General features: G+C 44.8%; 1 protein-coding gene across 1 annotated transcript in view; it reads left to right on the top strand.

The window, feature by feature from the left end:
- Positions 1 to 19,328, top strand: part of LOC126413026 (AF4/FMR2 family member lilli) — a 423,561-nt gene that overhangs the window by 226,990 nt on the left and 177,243 nt on the right. Inside the window, exons 4-6 of the mRNA XM_050082919.1 lie at positions 2,395 to 2,712; positions 15,873 to 15,917; positions 17,756 to 17,851. Of these exons, the coding sequence (XP_049938876.1) occupies positions 2,395 to 2,712; positions 15,873 to 15,917; positions 17,756 to 17,851 (459 nt within the window). The remainder of the gene's footprint in view (positions 1 to 2,394; positions 2,713 to 15,872; positions 15,918 to 17,755; positions 17,852 to 19,328) is intronic.

Genomic DNA, 19,328 nt, shown 5'->3' with positions numbered 1-19,328 from the left:
TCATCAGAAGACTTCTGTCAGCCAGATCTCTGAAAATGGGCTTTATTTCTGCCATGATGGCTGATGGTAGACTGTGGTGGTGAATGTATTTCTCTCCTGTTGTTAGTCCCCTATTGTATTTACACCAGCTGTTTTCACCTTTGGGGCACAAACCATGTTGTGGATGCTCATCCGTGGATGCGGTGTGGAAATATAAAGCCCATATAGCTCTACTCATTTCTTCAAGATTGCCTGTATTTTGCCTGATTGCAAGGCCATAGCAGTTCTGAATGTGGTCTATTATGGAATCAGTCAATCTTCCTCTGCCATCCAAGGTTTTCCCATCATCTAGTTTTTTCCCTTTCATAACTGATTTTAACCTTCTCAGCCTGGCACCCATTCTCTTCTGCACATGTCCTATACATTCAAGTTTGCTTATATTTACACTGTTCCCATATGGTTTGCTTTCCAAAACTTCTTTGAATGCTTTAGAGTCACCATCTCCCAGATATTTGACATAGCGAACATTATACCACTGTGAAGAGCGATGAAAAATTTTCTTCACCCCAGCAACCTCCATGCCACCACTACTACCATAATAATTAGCAATACAGTCATCACTGTGTTCATTTTTCAGCCTGCCTGTGCACCTACAGTATTTAGACATTATTGCAACATCAATAACCTTGCCAGTATCAACACTAGTTGCTGTTACAACACCATTGTTGGAGGTGTGGCCCCTTTTCTGCCACGTGCCATCAAACGCCACTGTGAGGTCACGACTGCCGTCATTTTCTTCCACTGCTTCTTCCACAGCAACCTGCATTGACTTCTGTGCTACATCTTCAACTGCAGATCCTAGTACATAATTGTAAGCTTCAAACTTTGAAGGTGCACTTGGAAGATTTAGAACACCACATAGCATATCACCAGCTGCTTTGCCCTTATCAATTGCTCGCAATCCATAAACTAACCTAATATTTACACTATAAAGTTCAGTTTTCTTGTATCCATTATTTACAGTTACTGAAACCGAACTTGGAAACTTACAGCTGTATTTACAAACACTGCATATTAAATTAAACTGGGCAGCCAGGCCAACATGGGATTCTACTTTCAGAGAAACGTTTCCATGACATTTTTTGCAGCACAAACTGTTTTCAAGAGCTTCACACAATATATTCGTATCAATGAGTTCAAAAACTTCATTCCCTCTATCAAGTAAATTATATTTCTCTTCCAAATCTCTTAGTTTTTTATGAGAAGCACTGTTTTCATTTGGTGTAAGTTCGTTCGGCAAATCAGTAATAAGTGGATTCACATTTTCCAACTTTGATGATGATGAACTGCTTTGCTTTGCTAATGAATCATTATTTCTTTTCTTTTGCCAGTTCACACGCTTTTTAAATACTTTTGCTTTAGCTCTAGGCATTTTCACTGCGAAAAATGAAGCACTAAATACGAAATAACTCAACAACAACTACTTTCTTATATCACACTGTTTACAAAACAGTCCCGCCACAAAGTCAAAGAGTAACTTGAGGAAACCAGAGAGAAACATTTTCGGGCAACTATTGTATAAATAGTCGCTGGAAACCGGGATATTTGAATTCATGTCACTTTAAAGGTACTGCCAAAAAGTTCATGGTCAGCCACGAGAGACGTGTATAACTAAAGCGCAATACCCGATCTCACAAATATATAAAAATAAAATAGTTATAATTGTAGTAGAGCTCTGTATGATACGTCATTTTAAAGAGGAAACATGGCAGAATATTATACGCCAATAAAAAAAAATTCGATTTTTTAACCCAAAATCCGATTCCGTATCCCCTTAAGAACGCCGCAGGTAGGTTGTTGGGTACGAGCTCTACACAGTGCTAACAAATCTGCTTTGGCTTCCAGCATGTTGCGAGCCTTTAGATTTGAGACCTCTTTAGTGCCAATCGGCAGTGCATCTGCTTGTTACTCGAAGCAGATTCTCTTTTGGCTTGAGGGATTCGTCTGGTTCTGGGACCTGCTGTCTGTTCCGCCCGCTGCATCCACCGCGTTCACATCAGAACATTTGTCACGGCACATTCGGTGTCCAGAGCTCAGTTTGAAACTACCTTTGCGACAAGACATCACGACGCAGCTAATAACGGAGAATAATTCATCAGTGAAATTCGCCAAGGCAGCCTGCATTCAGTGATTTTCCAACGTTGCACATTGTGTTCCACAGAGGCCCGATATCCACCACTTCAGGCAGCGATGTTTCGAACATCCCCCTACTAAAACTGCCACGCGAAAGTGTCCGCGCAAAGAGTTGTATGTGTACGTTTTGTAATAGACATTTGCAGGTGTGGTGAAGACGATGGTGGAATGCTTGACGGCTAGATGAGGCATGTGTAGCAGGAGCTGTGGCCGGTGTTGCAGGGGAGCGAGTTCAAGAAGCCACCGCGGCACCACTCGCAGCCCCAACTGCAGCCGCAGCCGCTGCTGCAGCCCCTGGTGGCTCCGGCCCAGCCGCCGCCTCCCCCGCCGCAGCAGCAGGTCCGGGGCAGCTTCCTGAAGCCCGCGGACGGCAAGCCGGCGTACGGGGGCCGCGGCGGCTACCCTGGCCGGCCGCTCAAGCCGGGCGAGCCGCGCGCCAACGGCGCACTGCCGCCCAGCAAGGGCCCGCCCAGGCACGCCAACGCCACCCGCGTGCACCCCGCCGCCATCGGGCTGCCGCCGCACTCGCAAGACCCGCAGGTCAGTATCTGGCCTCCCTGCACCCACGACGGGTATCTTCCTATGCTATCAACTTGTCGTTGTGGACAGTGTCTCGGGTTTCCAGTCACGTTATTGCCAAGTGGTGATGGACTCTCTCTCTCTCTCTCTCTCTCTCTCTCTCTCTCTCTCTCTCCCCCCCCTCCCTCCCCTCCCCCTTCATCTCCCTCCCCTCTCACCCCTTCATCTCCCTCCCCTCTCACCCCTTCATCTCCCTCCCCTCTCACCCCTTCATCTCCCTCCCCTCTCACCCCTTCATCTCCCTCCCCTCTCACCCCTTCATCTCCCTCCCCTCTCACCCCTTCATCTCCCTCCCCTCTCACCCCTTCATCTCCCTCCCCTCTCCCCCTTCATCTCCCTCCCCTCTCCCCCTTCATCTCCCTCCCCTCACCCCATTCATCTCCCCCCCCTCTCCCCCTTCATCTCCCTCCCATCTCCCCCTTCATCTCCCTCCCCTCTCCCCCTTCATCACCCTCCCCTCTCCCCACTTCCTTTCCCCCCTACTTCCTTCCCCCCTACTTCCTTCCCCCCTACTTCCTTCCCCCCTACTTCCTTCCCCCCTACTTCCTTCCCCCCTACTTCCTTCCCCCCTACTTCCTTTCCCCCCCTACTTCCTTTCCCCCCCCACTTCCTTCCCCCCACTTCCTTCCCCCCCCACTTCCTTCCCCCCACTTCCTTTCCCCCCACTTCCTTTCCCCCCACTTCCTTTCCCCCCACTTCCTTCCCCCCCCACTTCCTTTCCCCCCCACTTCCTTTCCCCCCACTTCCTTTCCCCCCACTTCCTTTCCCCCCACTTCCTTTCCCCCCCCCACTTCCTTTCCCCCCCCCACTTCCTTTCCCCCTCCCCACTTCCCTTCCCCCTCCCCACTTCCCTTCCCCCTCCCCACTTCCCTTCCCCCTCCCCACTTCCCTTCCCCCTCCCCACTTCCCTTCCCCCTCCCCACTTCCCTTCCCCCTCCCCACTTCCCTTCCCCCTCCCCACTTCCCTTCCCCCTCCCCACTTCCCTTCCCCCTCCCCACTTCCCTTCCCCCTCCCCACTTCCCTTCCCCCTCCCCACTTCCCTTCCCCCTCCCCACTTCCCTTCCCCCTCCCCACTTCCCTTCCCCCTCCCATGCCTCTCCACCCCCCTTCCCCCTCCCCTGCCTCTCCACCCCCCAACTTCCTCTCCACCCCCCAACTTCCTCTCCACCCCCCAACTTCCTCTCCACCCCCCAACTTCCTCTCCACCCCCCAACTTCCTCTCCCCCCAACTTCCTCTCCCCCCACTTCCTCTCCCCCCACTTCCTCTCCCCCCACTTCCCCCCCCCCACTTCCTCCCCCCCCCCACTTCCTCCCCCCACACTTCCTCCCCCCCCCCCCCCACTTCCTCCCCCCCCACTTCCTCCCCCCTCCCCCCACTCCCTCCACTTCTTCTCCCCCCACTTCCTCCCCCCACTTCCTCCCCCCACTTCCTCTCCCCCCACTTCCTCTCCCCCACTTCCTCTCCCCCCACTTCCTCTCCCCCCACTTCCTCTCCCCCCACTTCCTCTCCCCCCTCCCCCACTTCCTCTCCCCCCTCCCCCACTTCCTCTCCCCCCTCCCCCACTTCCTCTCCCCCCTCCCCCACTTCCTCTCCCCCCTCCCCCACTTCCTCTCCCCCCTCCCCCACTTCCTCTCCCCCCTCCCCCACTTCCTCTCCCCCCTCCCCCACTTCCTCTCCCCCCTCCCCCACTTCCTCTCCCCCCTCCCCCACTTCCTCTCCCCCCTCCCCCACTTCCTCTCCCCCCTCCCCCACTTCCTCTCTTCCCCTCCCCCACTTCCTCTCTTCCCCTCCCCCACTTCCTCTCTTCCCCTCCCCCACTTCCTCTCTTCCCCTCCCCCACTTCCTCTCTCCCCCTCCCCCACTTCCTCTCCCCCCCTCCCCCACTTTCTCTCCCCCCCTCCCCCACTTTCTCTCCCCCCCTCCCCCACTTCCTCTCCCCCCACTTCCTCAAGGTAGAGCGAACTGTCAGTGTAATTATCAGTATTTATAGTCAGCCAGTTAAGTATCAAGTGAGATGGTAATGGGACGAGTCCGAATTGGGCCGAGGGTGACTTCAGATTTCGGCATTTGTCGTACTACGGACGTCCACCCTACCAAAATCCTGTGTCAGAATAAGGGGGTTCTGGTCTATTTTTAATTTAATATTGGGACAATATGCCACGGACAAATGTGAATGAATGCCTAGTGCGTGGGTAAGTGCAATTGTTTGTTTATGCACAGAGCGAAGCCGATAACTTCGACATTTTTGGCGTACCTGTGGTCAACATCGCCGCCGTGTAGTGATTATTTCGTGCTTCCGTAGGAACGGTACTGGCTGTGACGTCTCTGGTGCTCGGGCGAGGCCCATGAGAAAGACAGGCCGCGACACATACGTCACAGCACATGACACTGCAGGTCTTACGATTGCCAGCAGCCGTCTCCGGCGGGCAGTGAGTGGTGACTGTTTCAGACGAGTATTTTAACTGCGCGTTTAAATGCACGCAAGCTCTCCACGACAGAGTTAAGATCTTTAGTGCGTAACTTGTGACACATTGCTTTCCCGTGGGCCCAGCACGGAGCGGGGCGTTCGCAAAGTATGGCGGACAGGGCAGCTACTGTGACGTCACAAGTTGCGGGGGCCGTCCCCAGGCCATCGTGGTATAAGGCATCATTTGCTTGCCGCATTCGCTGCGACCTACCGATGGCCATGCTCCACGATGTGCCAGTCCGCAAACTTCTGTCGTTCGGAATGATGGTTGGCAGTTGAGCACAACGCCAAAGCGAGGTTAAAGCAGGCGCGGAAGAAGCGTGGCGGAAACATTACTGTACGACGATGGACCTAGTACTGGTGACGTCACAGCTAGCACCACGGCTGTGTACAGACGAGGACAACAAAAAATTCTGTTGCGCTACTAGTTCACCTGGTAATGGGCTAAAAAGTCCCCTGACTCGTTAGTGGGTTAGCTTGCTGTCGTCGTCTGCCGTCCGAAGACTTGATTTGATGCAGCTATTAACTTCGTTTGCCACGAGTAATTCTCCCCACCTCTGCATAATTTTACACCCTTCATTAATTTGAAGCTCCTTATTCTGCTAAAGTCTTCACCTCCCTCTACAGTTTTTACCTCTACACTTCCCTGCATTAGCAGACTGACGAGCCCTTCATTTAGTCAAGTTGTGCCACAAATTTCTTTTTTCCACAATTCGATTCAGTACTCCCATCTCCACATAACTGTGCAGTCTGTATTCACTTGAACCTGCTTACCACAGTCAAGCTTAGGACTTCCCTAAAATTAACTCCCCCCCCCCCCACTCGCCCCCCCCCCTCTCTCTGCCCCCCCGTCCCTCTCTCCCCTTCCATTACGAAATTAACCCTTGACGCCTTAGGATGTGTGCTATTAGCTTATCCATCCTTCGTCAGAATTTTTTTTTACAATATCGTAATGGGTAGCGTTCTGCCAGGAGAAACGAATGGATCACTAAATAAACAGTGACGTCAGCGCCGTGAGGGTGAGACAAAGCGTATGACTGTAGAACGAGAAATGTTGAATGAAATGAATTTTCCTGTCAAAACTTATTTTGTAAATCCTAAAAAAATTACGGGTTTGTGTGGAGGGTGCCAGTGACATCAAATGTCGTATCCAGATGCACGTAGATGGCGTAGGAACTGAAATTGGTGGTAGCAGACGAAAAGTAGGAACGGCGAACACCATTTTCAATTTTTTTTTATACAAAGGAAAATTCAGAAGTACTGCTCGAGTTTAATCCTCGTATGACCGAAAAGTTGAGTGTTAAGATACGGTCAGAGGCTTTGAGAAACAGCTATCATCGCCAAAATTAAGTAAGGGTACAGGGACTGATGGAGATCCTGTCAGATTCTTTACAGAATTTGCAGCTCATTTGGCCCCCACTTTAACGATAATGTACTCTTAGGTCTTTCGAACCAAAAACCTGCGCCCAGTGGTTAGAAGAAATGGTAGCTCGCACCCGTCTACAAAAAGGCAACAAGTGATTTACAAAGACGACCGTTCAGTATAATTGACATCCACCTATTGTAGAAGTCTACAACACATTCTGAGCTCCATCATAATGATATGAGAGTATCTTCAGCATTGTCTCAGGTGATACAGCACTGTATACCGGATTTTTCTCAAAGAGTCGTGTCCATTCCCACTGGTGGTTGAACAGGTACTAGCGATCTTATATTCACAGTGTGCAGATGGAGTCAGCACAGGCAAATATTGCCAGTCACGAATTTCTTGTGATGCTCGGTGTTAGCGGAAAACAACGGTTATTTTATCGTTACAACAAAATATTTCTTGAAGGTGGAATTCGACGGACCCATTCGATAGAGCAGTCCAGATTAGTGTATGGCGATTCCTACTTTAACGATATGTATTGTAAATGGAACAGTAAAACAAAAACTTTCAACCACCAGTAATCCACTATCGCCCAGGAACGCCTGAAGGAATGTAGCTTGATACCGACGTTATTAGGGGTGTTAAGCGAGACTGTAGAGGTGGCCTTGGTGGGCGACGGTTCTAGGCGCTTCAGTCTGGAACCGCGCGACCGCTACGGTCGCAGGTCCGAATCCTGCCTCGGGCATGGATGTGTGTGATGTCCTTAGGTCGGTTAGGTTTAAGTAGTTCTAAGTTCTAGGGGACTGATGACCACATCTGTTAAGTCCCATAGTGCTCAGAGCCATTTTGAGACTGTAGAACGCGTGGAGCAATTTGAACGAAATTGGTAGCAGTCACTTCTACTTCGAAAAATGTTGGGACTGAGTGAGGGTTAACAGCCTTTGGGGTGAGGGTTGGAGGTAGTGGCACGGATAAAATATCTAAAATGACGGATATTATATCTAAAATGACGGATATTGTATGGACCACGTTCAAACGTGCATGCACTACACTACATGCACTATATGATGTAGCATTTTTGCTACATGAAAGTCCTATAAACTTGTGACTTAAGGCGTAAAGACACACGGCGATCACACAGGACGCTGGTCACTTGGCGCCATGAGCACGGAGAAAAATTGTAATGAGGAGCAAAAAGTTGTACTTCAGACTATTTTATCATCTAATAGATGCTAAACCATCAATTTCTGTATTCTCCACAAACGTGTTGTAGAGTAAAAAGAAAACAGATGTAAAAACTTTGAAATTGTCCGAATTTCGAATGGATGTTGGTAGAAGCCTCTGCAAAGTAGGAGGAACACAAGGAAAGCGAGGTAGACCAACATCTAGTCCTCAGAATCAAGTGAGAAGGTATCCAGTTGCAGCTCGGCCAACAACAGATGTACGGAGAGGTAGCCAATAATGATGAAAAAGCTCAACGCCATAAGCGTGCCAACTGCAAGGCATATTCTGTTGTCCAGTGTGAAAAGCGTGAACTTGATCTGTGTCTGAAGAACGGCATTTACTGCTTCAAAATTTATCACGCTGAATAATTCGAATTTTTTGTAGTGTAATGTTGTTTCTATGTATTTCAAGGTGACTGAGTGATAGTTTACCAAGCGTACTACTATTTTTCTATACTGTACCGAATTACATGTTGTAAGCTACAAAATATTAATTGTACAGACTTTTAAATGGAGCCAGTCTAACCTATTTTATGTCGCACTCCATGATGTAGCAATTTTGCGCAATGTCATATTACAGTCAGACTGAACGATGTAGCGTGTTTGCATATTTTTGGTTTTGTACGCAGAATGTAATAATAAATGAAAATTTACATCTTCTTACGAGTTAAATTCATTTTGCCTATTCAAGATTACTTAATTTTTTTTGTGCTACGATTTAGTTAGTAAAAATAAATTCGTCCAGTGCAGGGTTAAGCATAGCTGGGACCGACGTTGTCGTTTCGCCTTCGGCCGCGCCCGCAGTATGGCTGCGGCAACAACGGCTACACAGTCCATTTCCAGTCTGCGTGCGTTCACACGCTGCTCGTTAACGTGCAGAATTGGGTTCTCATAGTGGGATAGCAATAGCCTTATCAGTTTTGCAACTAGTTTCAGATATTCTGTCGCGTAAAATAAACGCTCTCCGCTGAGAAACAATGCAGGCAATTAAAACGAACTAAAACGGTTACGTTACCGGCTACGAGCGTGGTCTGATACTCACTGCCGTAGCTATAGTTTCAGGTATCCGAGAGGTGAACATATGAGACCTGACTACAGAAATCCATTCGCTGATTGTTGGTTGCTGTGGTAGCTGTCCTGTAGACAGATCTTTTTTCTCATTTTTGTTATCTAATTATGTTAACACTCTCCAGAAAATAGCGGTACGGCCAAGGAATTCTATAACATTTCGATTTAGAGGTTAATTATATAAACAACAGACGCAGAATGCGGTGTAGGATAATATATACCCCCTAGACTCTGTGCTTTAGACATCACATTCACGGATGGACAATAAATCGCAACAACAAGGAGTTGTGCAACGTAAAGTCGGTAGGCGTGTTTCTGCACTTGTAAGCTTAGTCTTTTCCAATTTCGCGCCAGTCGCATTAAGAGTGCCGTTCGTAGTGCCACTGTGCGGATGCAAGTGAGGTTTGCTGTAAGTACACACTGCAACGGTCGTGAGCGAATGCCTTATAGGGCGACAAAGGAGCCGTTATCAGCACCTCACTGAGTCTGAACAAGGTCGTGCAACTGGGCTACGAGAAGATGTATGTTTCTTCTGCGATACTGCAGAAAGACTCGGCAAGTATGTAGCCACTGTACGTGATTGCCGGCAACGGTTGTCACGAGAATGTACGGCTGCAACAATACCGGGCTACAGATGGCGACGCGTCACTACCAAGAGGGAACACCATCGTGTTCGGCGCATGACTTTGCCGCAGCAACAATTTAAGCAGCAGTTGGCATCAGAGACACACAACGGTTACTTCAAGGACATGTCAGAAGCCAGACGCCCAAACTATCGCCGCTTGCGACTTCAGTGGTGTCAAGCGAGAGCTCATTGGACGGCAGGGTGGAGGTCTGTTGGGTTTTCTAATGACACCTGTTGCTGCCTGTGTGCCAGTGATGGCCATTTGTTCGTTAGGAAGAGGCCAGTTGAGCGCCTGCAATCAACCTGTGTGCGTGCGACATCTGGTTTTGGGGCGCAGTCTTGTTTGAGACCAGCAGCACTGTCGTGGTTATCCCACGCAACGTGACTGCAAATCTGTTGGTCAGTCTGGTGATTCGACCTGTTGTGCTGCCATTCATGAAAAGCATTCCAGGGGGCGTTTCCAACAGGATAACGCACGTCAACATACCGCTGTTGTAATGCAAAATGATCAACGCAATGTCGACATGTTGCTTTGGCCTGCTCGATCGCCAGATCTGTCTCCAGTGGAGCAGATACGGGGGCGTTATCGGACAACTCCAGCGTCGTTCACATACAGCATTAACCACACCTACATTGATCGACCAGGTGCGACAGACATGGGACGCCATGCCACAAATTGACATCCTGCACCTATACGACACAATGCATACACGTTTGTATGTTTGCATTCAACATTCTGACGGTTACACCTGTTATATGTACCAGAATTTCACATTTGCAATGGCTTTTATCGTGCGTATATTAATCCGTGATCTTGCAGTGTTAATCATTTAAATATTTCACCTGGACTAACGTATTCCCGAAATTTCATTACTCTACTTTATATTTTGGTGTTGCGATTCGTTTTCCGTCAGTGGGTAATGATATAGCGTTGTAGCAATTTGTCAGAGCGATTTGCATAGTATGCCTTACCTCGATCAACTCGGAAAACAAGTGAAGACACCTTCTACTCTTCGTGCTTCGTCTCGAATACAATAAGTGAAGAAAACTTGTGCAGATGTGATTTACGTGCTCACAATTAGAGAGAGCAATCCTGAGCAGGAAGAAAGATGGCAACATGGCAATGTAATTATTCGCGAATCTAAACGAAAAGATTACTGTGACGGTTGGGGGCGTTGCACGTTGCGAGTGTGGGCGGGAGAAGAGGAGGAACGCAGAACAGTGTCGGAGCGTCGACGTAGCGCCCGCGTGTGCGTAGGGACGATTGCCGGGGGCCCAGGGCATTCCAGCAGGTAGAGAATCCCGCCGACTAATTGCAGGGAGGGGGCTGCGCCACCGGCTGAGCTAGCACTCCAATAATTGACGAGACGGCGGCTCGGCGCGATTAAAATTCCAGGCGCCCGCTGGCCGCCGGTCCTTCGGAAGCACCCTCTGTTTCCCGGAAGCTAACTGCCGTATACGTGTGCCGTCAGAGGCTGCCTCAGGTTGCTGCTGCTGCAGCACAGTACGGCTTGTGCACCAACACTTCTGGGAACTTCGTTCTTATTGCAGACAGAAGTATCTACAGTTTAGGCATACAAATGAGATATGTAGGAATCTCCCAATCCCGACCTAACCCCCCCCCCCCCCCTCCCCACACTTTTCGTTCCCATCACTCCTCTCCCTATCCTGCTCTGCTCTCCCCTCCTCTCCTTGTATTCCCCCACCCACTCCGATTGCTCCTCCCCCTCTTTCCTCCTATCCCTCCCAATTCCCCTTCCTCCATCCCCCCCCCCTCTCTTCAGTTACCCCTCTCCAGTTATCCCCCCGCTCTGGATTACACTCATTTATCTCCGTCCCATCCCCATACACACACTTCACCTTTTCGCCCCCCCTCCACAGCAAACTCTGCTAATTGAGTTTTTATCGTCAATTTTTTGTGAACATAAGACAACCAAGACACTCTAATTATAGAAATATGAGGGCTATACAGAAAGTAACCGACATTTTGAAATAAAAAAATAACAATATGGAAAATCCAAATTTCATTATATACGTTTTAAATGTACACTCTTACATTATTTTTCTAAATTATCGGCATTCAAATTGAGGCACTTATTGTACCATGGCGCAAGTTTTCAATACAGTCTCCGTAGAAATCTGCCGCCTGCGATTGTAACCACTGATTTATACTGGCATGCAGTTGGGCATCAGTGTCAAAGCATTTTGTAGTGAGCCACGTCTTTGATGTTAGGGAGAGGTGGTGGTCGTTCGGCACCCTGTGCAGGCTTTTCACGGATTTTGTCGTTAATTTTCATCACCAGTTACTCGAAAGGCTAGACCTACCACTGCCTTCCTCACCGTGAACAATGACACACCTGTTTTTGAAATTGTGCACTATTGCCTCACTTGGCTGACACTCGATATTCCTTTTCTGTACCCATCTCAAAAATCTCAATAAATTTCTGTTGGTTTGCAGTTTTTGTCAACAGAAACCTAATCAGATAATGTGCTTCATGAGAGGTGAGATTTTGTATTGCAACTCACATTTTGACATGTCACAGAAAGCAAAGGAGCAGGCACACAGATCAGATGCTACCGCTACTGGGCACGTACTGAGTGTAGGAACATTAGGGCACCAAAATGGCGTCTTTCACTGTGCCCACCACTGCAAAGGACCAAAATGTGTGTTGCTTTCTGGATAGCCCTCGTACTTTTTCAATATTGTAACAGTTTTGTTTGTAAGCATATCTGATTCTAAATTGATCATGACCTGCTTGGTCTAACCACTGATATAATGTAATATTATTTCTGGCATATTAGAGGAGGAGTAACAGCTTCAATTAGATGGCATTGGTGAAAGCAATCCATTTTACCAGCTTGTGATACGGGAAAACTATGGAAGTATTGTAGCCCTGTAGCCTCTTTAGATTATAAATTTCACTCCTCCAAAAACACAGTGATGCTGTAATTCTAATCTAAGAAATAACTTAAAATATCTTGCTGATAGGAGTGACATAATTGATCGCAATCACGTGTGCTACTACTACCCGTAATGCTGCTGTGACTTCATAATTCTTTTTGGCAATTACCTCTTCAAGGATAGAATGTGTAATGCTAAAAGAGATCATTGTGTGCCATAAAAACTGATTGTTTTCGAAAATATTGTGAGCCCGTCCATGTGAACATACTGTGTTGAAGATTTTTCTGAGTATTTCTTAGGCAGATTTTAACATCCTTAAACTTGTTTTGGCTGCAGGGAAACAAAAAGATGTTTTGCTAAGAATTGCTAGTTTGACAAATAATAAAGACACAGAGGTTAACAGACATTGGCTGCAGGTGAGCATTGACTAAATTAATGGCGAAAGTTGAAAACTTCTGCCAGTCCAGGATTCAATCTCAGGCCTCCTGCTTACTAGGCAGATGCGTTGACCTCTGCACCATGCACACACAGTGGTCAACAACTGTGTGGACTACTCTACAATGCCTTCCTAGCATGCCTTCTGTCAGACCCAGATTCTGAACTTATCCACACACTACAAAGGTAGTGCTCCTTGTCCATTATTCTCATTACTCAAAGCATTTCGCCGATTCCCATAAGAGTTTGAGCCAGATGTGCATCCATTTGGACATTTAGATATGTCCGAAAGAACACACACAATGAATTTAACAATAATGATTACTTGGTTTAGTGTACTGTAGGTTCCACTGGATCCCAGGGAACAAACTTGAAGTTTAAAAAAAAAAAAAAAAAAAAAAAAAAGAGTAAATTATTTCCGAATTTCACACATTAAAAGTCAGCATTTTTATCTTGTCATAAAAATGAGAGTACTCATATTCCTTGCTTGATTGTTAATCTGTACCTCTGCTATGAAGTGTCTCATTTTACAACACTTCCTATACTTTAAAACAGTGAGCTGTTCTGGCATTAAAATGTACTGTCTTGCATTTCCATGGGAAATGTTCTTACGAAGTGAGGTGTCAAAGCACAGTAAAAACATCAGCCATTGAAGGCAAGCTCCTGTTTTGGACAGTTCAGTCTACCAGAAAGTTACAGTTAACTCATTTTTAAGTGAGATAAGTGGCAGCCATTGCTTAGAAGCTACTAATGTCCATGGGTTTTTCATGTCTTTCATTTTCTCCTCTTTAATTCTGAAGATATGCATTGTGGAAAATTTCAGAGGGACAACAGAAAAGCAATCGTTAAATCTTTAGTTTAGTGTTCTGCCAAAGACTTTAATTCACTGGGTTCAAAATCTTTGTAAATACCACATAAGAAGAGTAATTTGACTTCATTGTGTGCCCTTAACAATTCAGTTTCATCATTGCACTTTCAATAAATATCAGATCTGCTTGATCAGGCATTACAGCACTCAAGAAAAGTAAATATGAAGTGAAGTGTAGCAGTGGAGCGTAATTAATTTTTTTGCAAGTCACTATATCTACCTCTAGAAGCTGTATCCAGAATGGTTGTTATCTTAAGAAAATTCTGATTATTGGTGTCAGTCTGAAGGTTAGGCATCAGTTGTTAAATGTACATTCCAAACTCTGTTAAGAAGTCTGTTGAAAATGCTTATTTGTGCAAGCAGCAGGGATCAGTAACTGGTAACAAAACTAGAATTTTCATATAAGGTTGAACAATATCATTCTCTTAAAACACTTAGACGTCAAATAAAATGTGGGAAAATAAATGTTAGCATTTTTCGGTGTTATTGTGTGGTGAAATAATTGTCTGCAGTTGTAGACATTTGCACTTTTGTTTTAAATGTGGAGAAAAAAAGAAAGAAATCTCCGAATTTATCATTTATTTTTCCAATTGAAAGTAAATACATATAGTGTAATTCTTGATACTTCGGTTGATCCACCTGGCATAATTTATTTACTCTTCACTCACCATCTTGATTCTGTTAGCACTTGAGTTTCTTCCAACTCTTAATCTACACTTTACTAATATTTCATTTCTGAAACCAAAACATGACGGATAAAATAATTTATTTGTACCAGTCCTGAGAGATGTTATCCCAGTAACAAATCTGTTATCCAGTCAGCCATCCTAGTAAATCTTATCCTAACTTCATAAATTTCTGTTCATTAGTATTTTCAGAAGCTCATTCTACTAGGAGGAATGTTAAAAAAGTAAGTGTACTGTGGCCATAATGGGCTGTGTGTTGTTTTTGAGGGTCTGTAGCAGTGAATGATACAGGTTGATCCACTGATGAGAATGAGCATTGCAGGAACATGGAAGTATATAAATACATGTTGCAGTGTACAGTCGTGTGAAAGATGTCTCTAAGAAATCCAGCAAAGTGCAAACACATGCTTTGATCCGCTATCTACTCGCAAAAGGAATAATAAATACTGAAATTATTTCACGAACCAAAACAGTTTACGGCAAATGTATTTCGAACACACAGAGAGAGAATGGATAAATAGCTTTCACAAGTTTCTTGAGTTTCTTGAATTCAAAGGTGAGGATTTTCTGAGTCTGTTGTGACTGGAGATGAAATGTAGGTGGCTCATTACACTCCTGAGACAAAAAACAATTGTCCCAGTGGCATAAACCCAATTTCCACCTGTCAGAAAATTCAAAACCACCATTTCAGGCAAAAAAAAAAAAAAAAATCATTACCTCAATGTTTTGTACTGAAAAGGCATTTTTGTTGAATTTCTGCCTTGAGGGAGACCACCAATGCACATCAGTATTGTAAGTCCCAAAAAAAAACTGCGGAGGAGCATTCATAACTAAAGGAGAGAGAGGCTGCCGGGGGAGTGTGCTTGTTAGATCACAATGTCTGTCCTCACACAGTCTTCACCACCAAGGCACTCCTAGGCACACTTGTTGGAATGATCTGAACCACCCCCTGTATCCCCCCGACTTCATGCCTTCAGATTATCTTTTTCATCTCCCTGAAGGTAGACATGAGCTAAATTGCATTTTCAGCTAATGAGTAGGTGCAGAAAGAGGTTCAGAAGTGGGGGAAGGAGCTGGTGAGAGTATTCTTTGAGAAGGCTACTTGAATGGAATGGAATGGAATGGGATGGGATGGGATGGTGATTATGTGGAAAAGTAGCCAACAAGTGCATCAGCAATAGCCTGCATCTCTTTCAGATACATATTTTCCAAAAAATATAAAAGTCTAGTGCACTTATTGTGAACTACCAGTCATCATTAATGTACGTGACAACAGTGTCTTATGTATGATGAAGTGGTAGATTGTAAAAAGCTTTTTGTAGCTGTTCTTTGTATGGGCATTGGTTAATTAAAAATGTATTATGTTTTCTTGCACTGTCTAATGTAATGTGACTAACCTCTTTTTCCAGCATAAATAACTTTTCCTTTCTGATGTAATACTTTTGGAACTCAAAAGTGTTGTGTTCCTTGTTTCAGATGTCAATTTCTCGGGACCAGACTTCAGTGGAGAAGATGTTGAAGGTGAGTTTGGACAATCTCAAGAACTTGTTCTCCTTTTACACTGTGTTAAATATCTCGGCACAAATTTGTTTCCAGTTTAACTGTTCATTTTGTGTTTGAAGTCTGCTCTTTCTGAAGCATTAACAGCATTGCATTCTTATTAGCCTAGCAGGTGTCTACTATATTTCTTTTTGGGGCGAGGGGAGGTTATGAGAAGGAAGAAAAACTTTTGTTAAGAAACATTGACAGCAGTAAAAAGTGTGCATTTGAACGCCACCACTCTGCAGCAGTATCATGCCCCTCACTATATCGTCTAAACATACAGTTCTAATGAATCTGTTTTTGCAGAATGCAGGTGGGAGTGGAACAGCCATTTTTTTCCATTTTTGAAAATGTGTTTACATTTTATAACAGTATAGTTTAGTTACTGTGCAGCAAGTCAGTCATTTACATTAATGGAATACTGCGGTTAGTCTGGATAGAAACATCATGAGTCGCCTTAATTTTTTTTGGAAGGTAAACTGATGGTAGCACTGCTTCTGATAACAATGATGTATGGACCTCTTTACTTTCCAGTTCAAATGATGACATTACTCACAGTGGTGCCATCAGTTCACACTCCACACAAATATTTCACAAGCTTTGTCACTGCAGAAATAGTTTGTTTGCAAAGAGAGCAAGAAATGCCCATTGTTCTGAATTGGTAGGTTTCAGCCTGCTCATATTTTATGTCTGTACCCTGCAAGCCTTGGAGATCTGATCCAGAACTTAACGAATGTAGCCATAACAAAATGATTGTTATGCCAGTTGCACGTAACTACATCTGTTGATGAGTGACGAAGTGGTTCCTGCAGCATCACTGGCAGCACAGATACACTTTCCACTTGTCAGAGTATGGCGAGTGGTAGCACTTTATGAAGTGGAGCAAGAAAAATTAATAACAGTGTCACTTAAAGTTGTGAGCAACAGAGCTAAAAATAGTATGTTGCCTCCATCCTCTCTCTCAGCCTGTGAGACAAACAGAGAAAATCTCTAGGACAGTGAGAAAAATTGAGAAGTTTTTTCAGAGATAACCCTGGGAAACCACCATAACTCCTGGCAGAAACAGGTAAATTTCAGTTCAAATTATTCATTTTGACAGTGTTTCGAAACTGCCTTCCCCATTGTCTGATTACATTAAAGTGCTAATTTTGTTTGTGTGTGTGAAATCACTGTCGTTGATTGCAAGAATTCCTGATACTGTTTCCCTGACAAAAAAAAAAAAAAAAACTTTTTGAAACCACATTTGCAGTTGTGTAAGGTCCCATCTATTATCATACCTTGCACCCATTTACCCAGGTGGCCTATTATTTACAAGTGGTAAACAACAATGAATTTCCTGTGGTTCATGATATGACTAAAGCCACAATAAAAATGGAGGGTACTGCTATAGTGTAAGCTTAACTCTCTCTTTGTAACTTCTTATTGGCTTGGAGAACTGATTCGTGATTAGTACCAGCAAGCACTGTTACTCAACATGAAAGTAAAAATTTTGATTTCACAAATCCTGTAAGCTTCTGTTATGGCCCTGTCTCAGTTTTTACTTTTGTAGATACGAAATACATAGCCGTTGACAGCTGCTACAGCAACCAATAGATGGGACTGTCATGCTGCTTGGAGCATAAACTGACTTGTAAGCACAAGTTTGTGCCAGCACTGTTTGATGATGCAAGTGCAGCCTAGGTGGTGGGAGTTAGTGGACAGAGCTTGCTTCCTTCCCTCTGTTCTAGATTTGTTTGGCAATTATTTTTTTACATTTTCATTTCATATTTGTTTCAGTTTCTATATTACATCTAACTACTATTTATTTGTATTTGTAGGAGATGATTGGAGGAAGTGTGACTCCTGTGACAGCAATAGCTACTCCAAGGAAGGAGCCAGAGACCAAATTCACCTTCAATCCTCATCTGAATGCGGTAAGAATGTTCCTTTGATTCACTAACACTACTTTGATACAAGATAACTAAATAGAATAGTATGTGCCAGATAAACACTTCTTTCCAAAGAAAACAAGCGTAAGCTGAATCAGATTATTGTGATTCAGTACGGTAATGAGGTCGATCCGACATTCATACAGATAATTTAGTGAGAATTCGTGTAATGTCGTGTTATAAACATTAGTGACAGTGTTACTAGTAGTAGAGTAGACACTAGTCAGTAACTATCGACACATACAACCCAGATGTAAAAAATTAGTAAATACCTTGGGGAATCCAGGCTGATCAGGTAATACAGCCATTTGGTGTAAGTTTCGAATTGTTGACTCCAGCAATTGTGTACAAATTCTTCGCCTTTTAGGACTAGATGCTGCTGAATGATGATGCTCAGACTCATTGGACATAATAAAAAGCCATTTCATAGCTGAATAACATGCCTCCTCTTGAATGAAAGATTCAAGATTAGCCTTGTTTGAGATGGTGCAGTAGGCCACCTCTGAGGCCAGCAGATGTATCCTATTTTGAATAAACAGGTACCCCAGACTCGTGTATATTTTTAAAATATTTTTGGATCCTTTTCCTGTCTTTCGTTCGTGATTTAGCCACTGATTGGAAGGGGCTGGTATGGCACTGTTCCAACGTTGTGAAGTTCCAATCATATTAATACAATGTATTTATGCAAGTACGAGATAATCACTTTTTTTAGGCTCCTTGAAAAAAATTATTTTTTAGCACATTCAGACTAATCGAAATTACACTCTTTTGTTGATGTAAGACATTTATCTAAACAGTTAGTATTGATTGTTCACATTTTTATCTCTCCAGCCTTTTCCATTGTCACAAATATTTGCCCATTTCTTCTGAATATGTTGCTGTTGTGGTTCTGGTGGCACGTGAGAATGCAACTGTTTTTAAACTAGAACGGATTTTGCCTCTATACTGGCGTGAAACTTCCAAACATATCGTGTTTCTGCCCCTGTCTCATGGGCTGTGTAGAGCCTGCACCTGACACACTCCCTTTCATTCACACCATGGTGAGCGTCAACAATTTAGCTGCATGAAACACTTAAGTACACCACTGGTCCTAATCGAGACTCCTAGCATATTCTGCATAAATGAATGCTATTGTTGGTTATTTGTCCAATTTGTCATTTAGATTCAGAGTGCAAATGGATTCAGGTAAACTGCAATTTAAATGTGGTATGTGTTCATAAAAAGCCAAAGTACACAGTACACTCTCACATGGCTGGCAACACGATGTAACTTCCGCCTGCTTGCTACTCCACTCTCTGCACACATCCAGTTTCACAGCATAGCTGGTGTTATTGAGCGCCCCCCCCCCCCCCCCCCCCCCCCAATTTGTGTTGTAGCACTGTGCTTGAGCAACAATACAATGTGGACAGCAATATTTTTCAGGGTGCAGGTCATATGTAACACGACAACCTAATACAGAAAT

This window comes from Schistocerca serialis, chromosome 7 (genome assembly GCF_023864345.2).
Source record: "Schistocerca serialis cubense isolate TAMUIC-IGC-003099 chromosome 7, iqSchSeri2.2, whole genome shotgun sequence".
Lineage (NCBI taxonomy): Eukaryota > Metazoa > Arthropoda > Insecta > Orthoptera > Acrididae > Schistocerca > Schistocerca serialis.
Note: the sequence above shows the minus strand (reverse complement) of the source record. Positions and strands in the feature narration are given on the sequence as shown.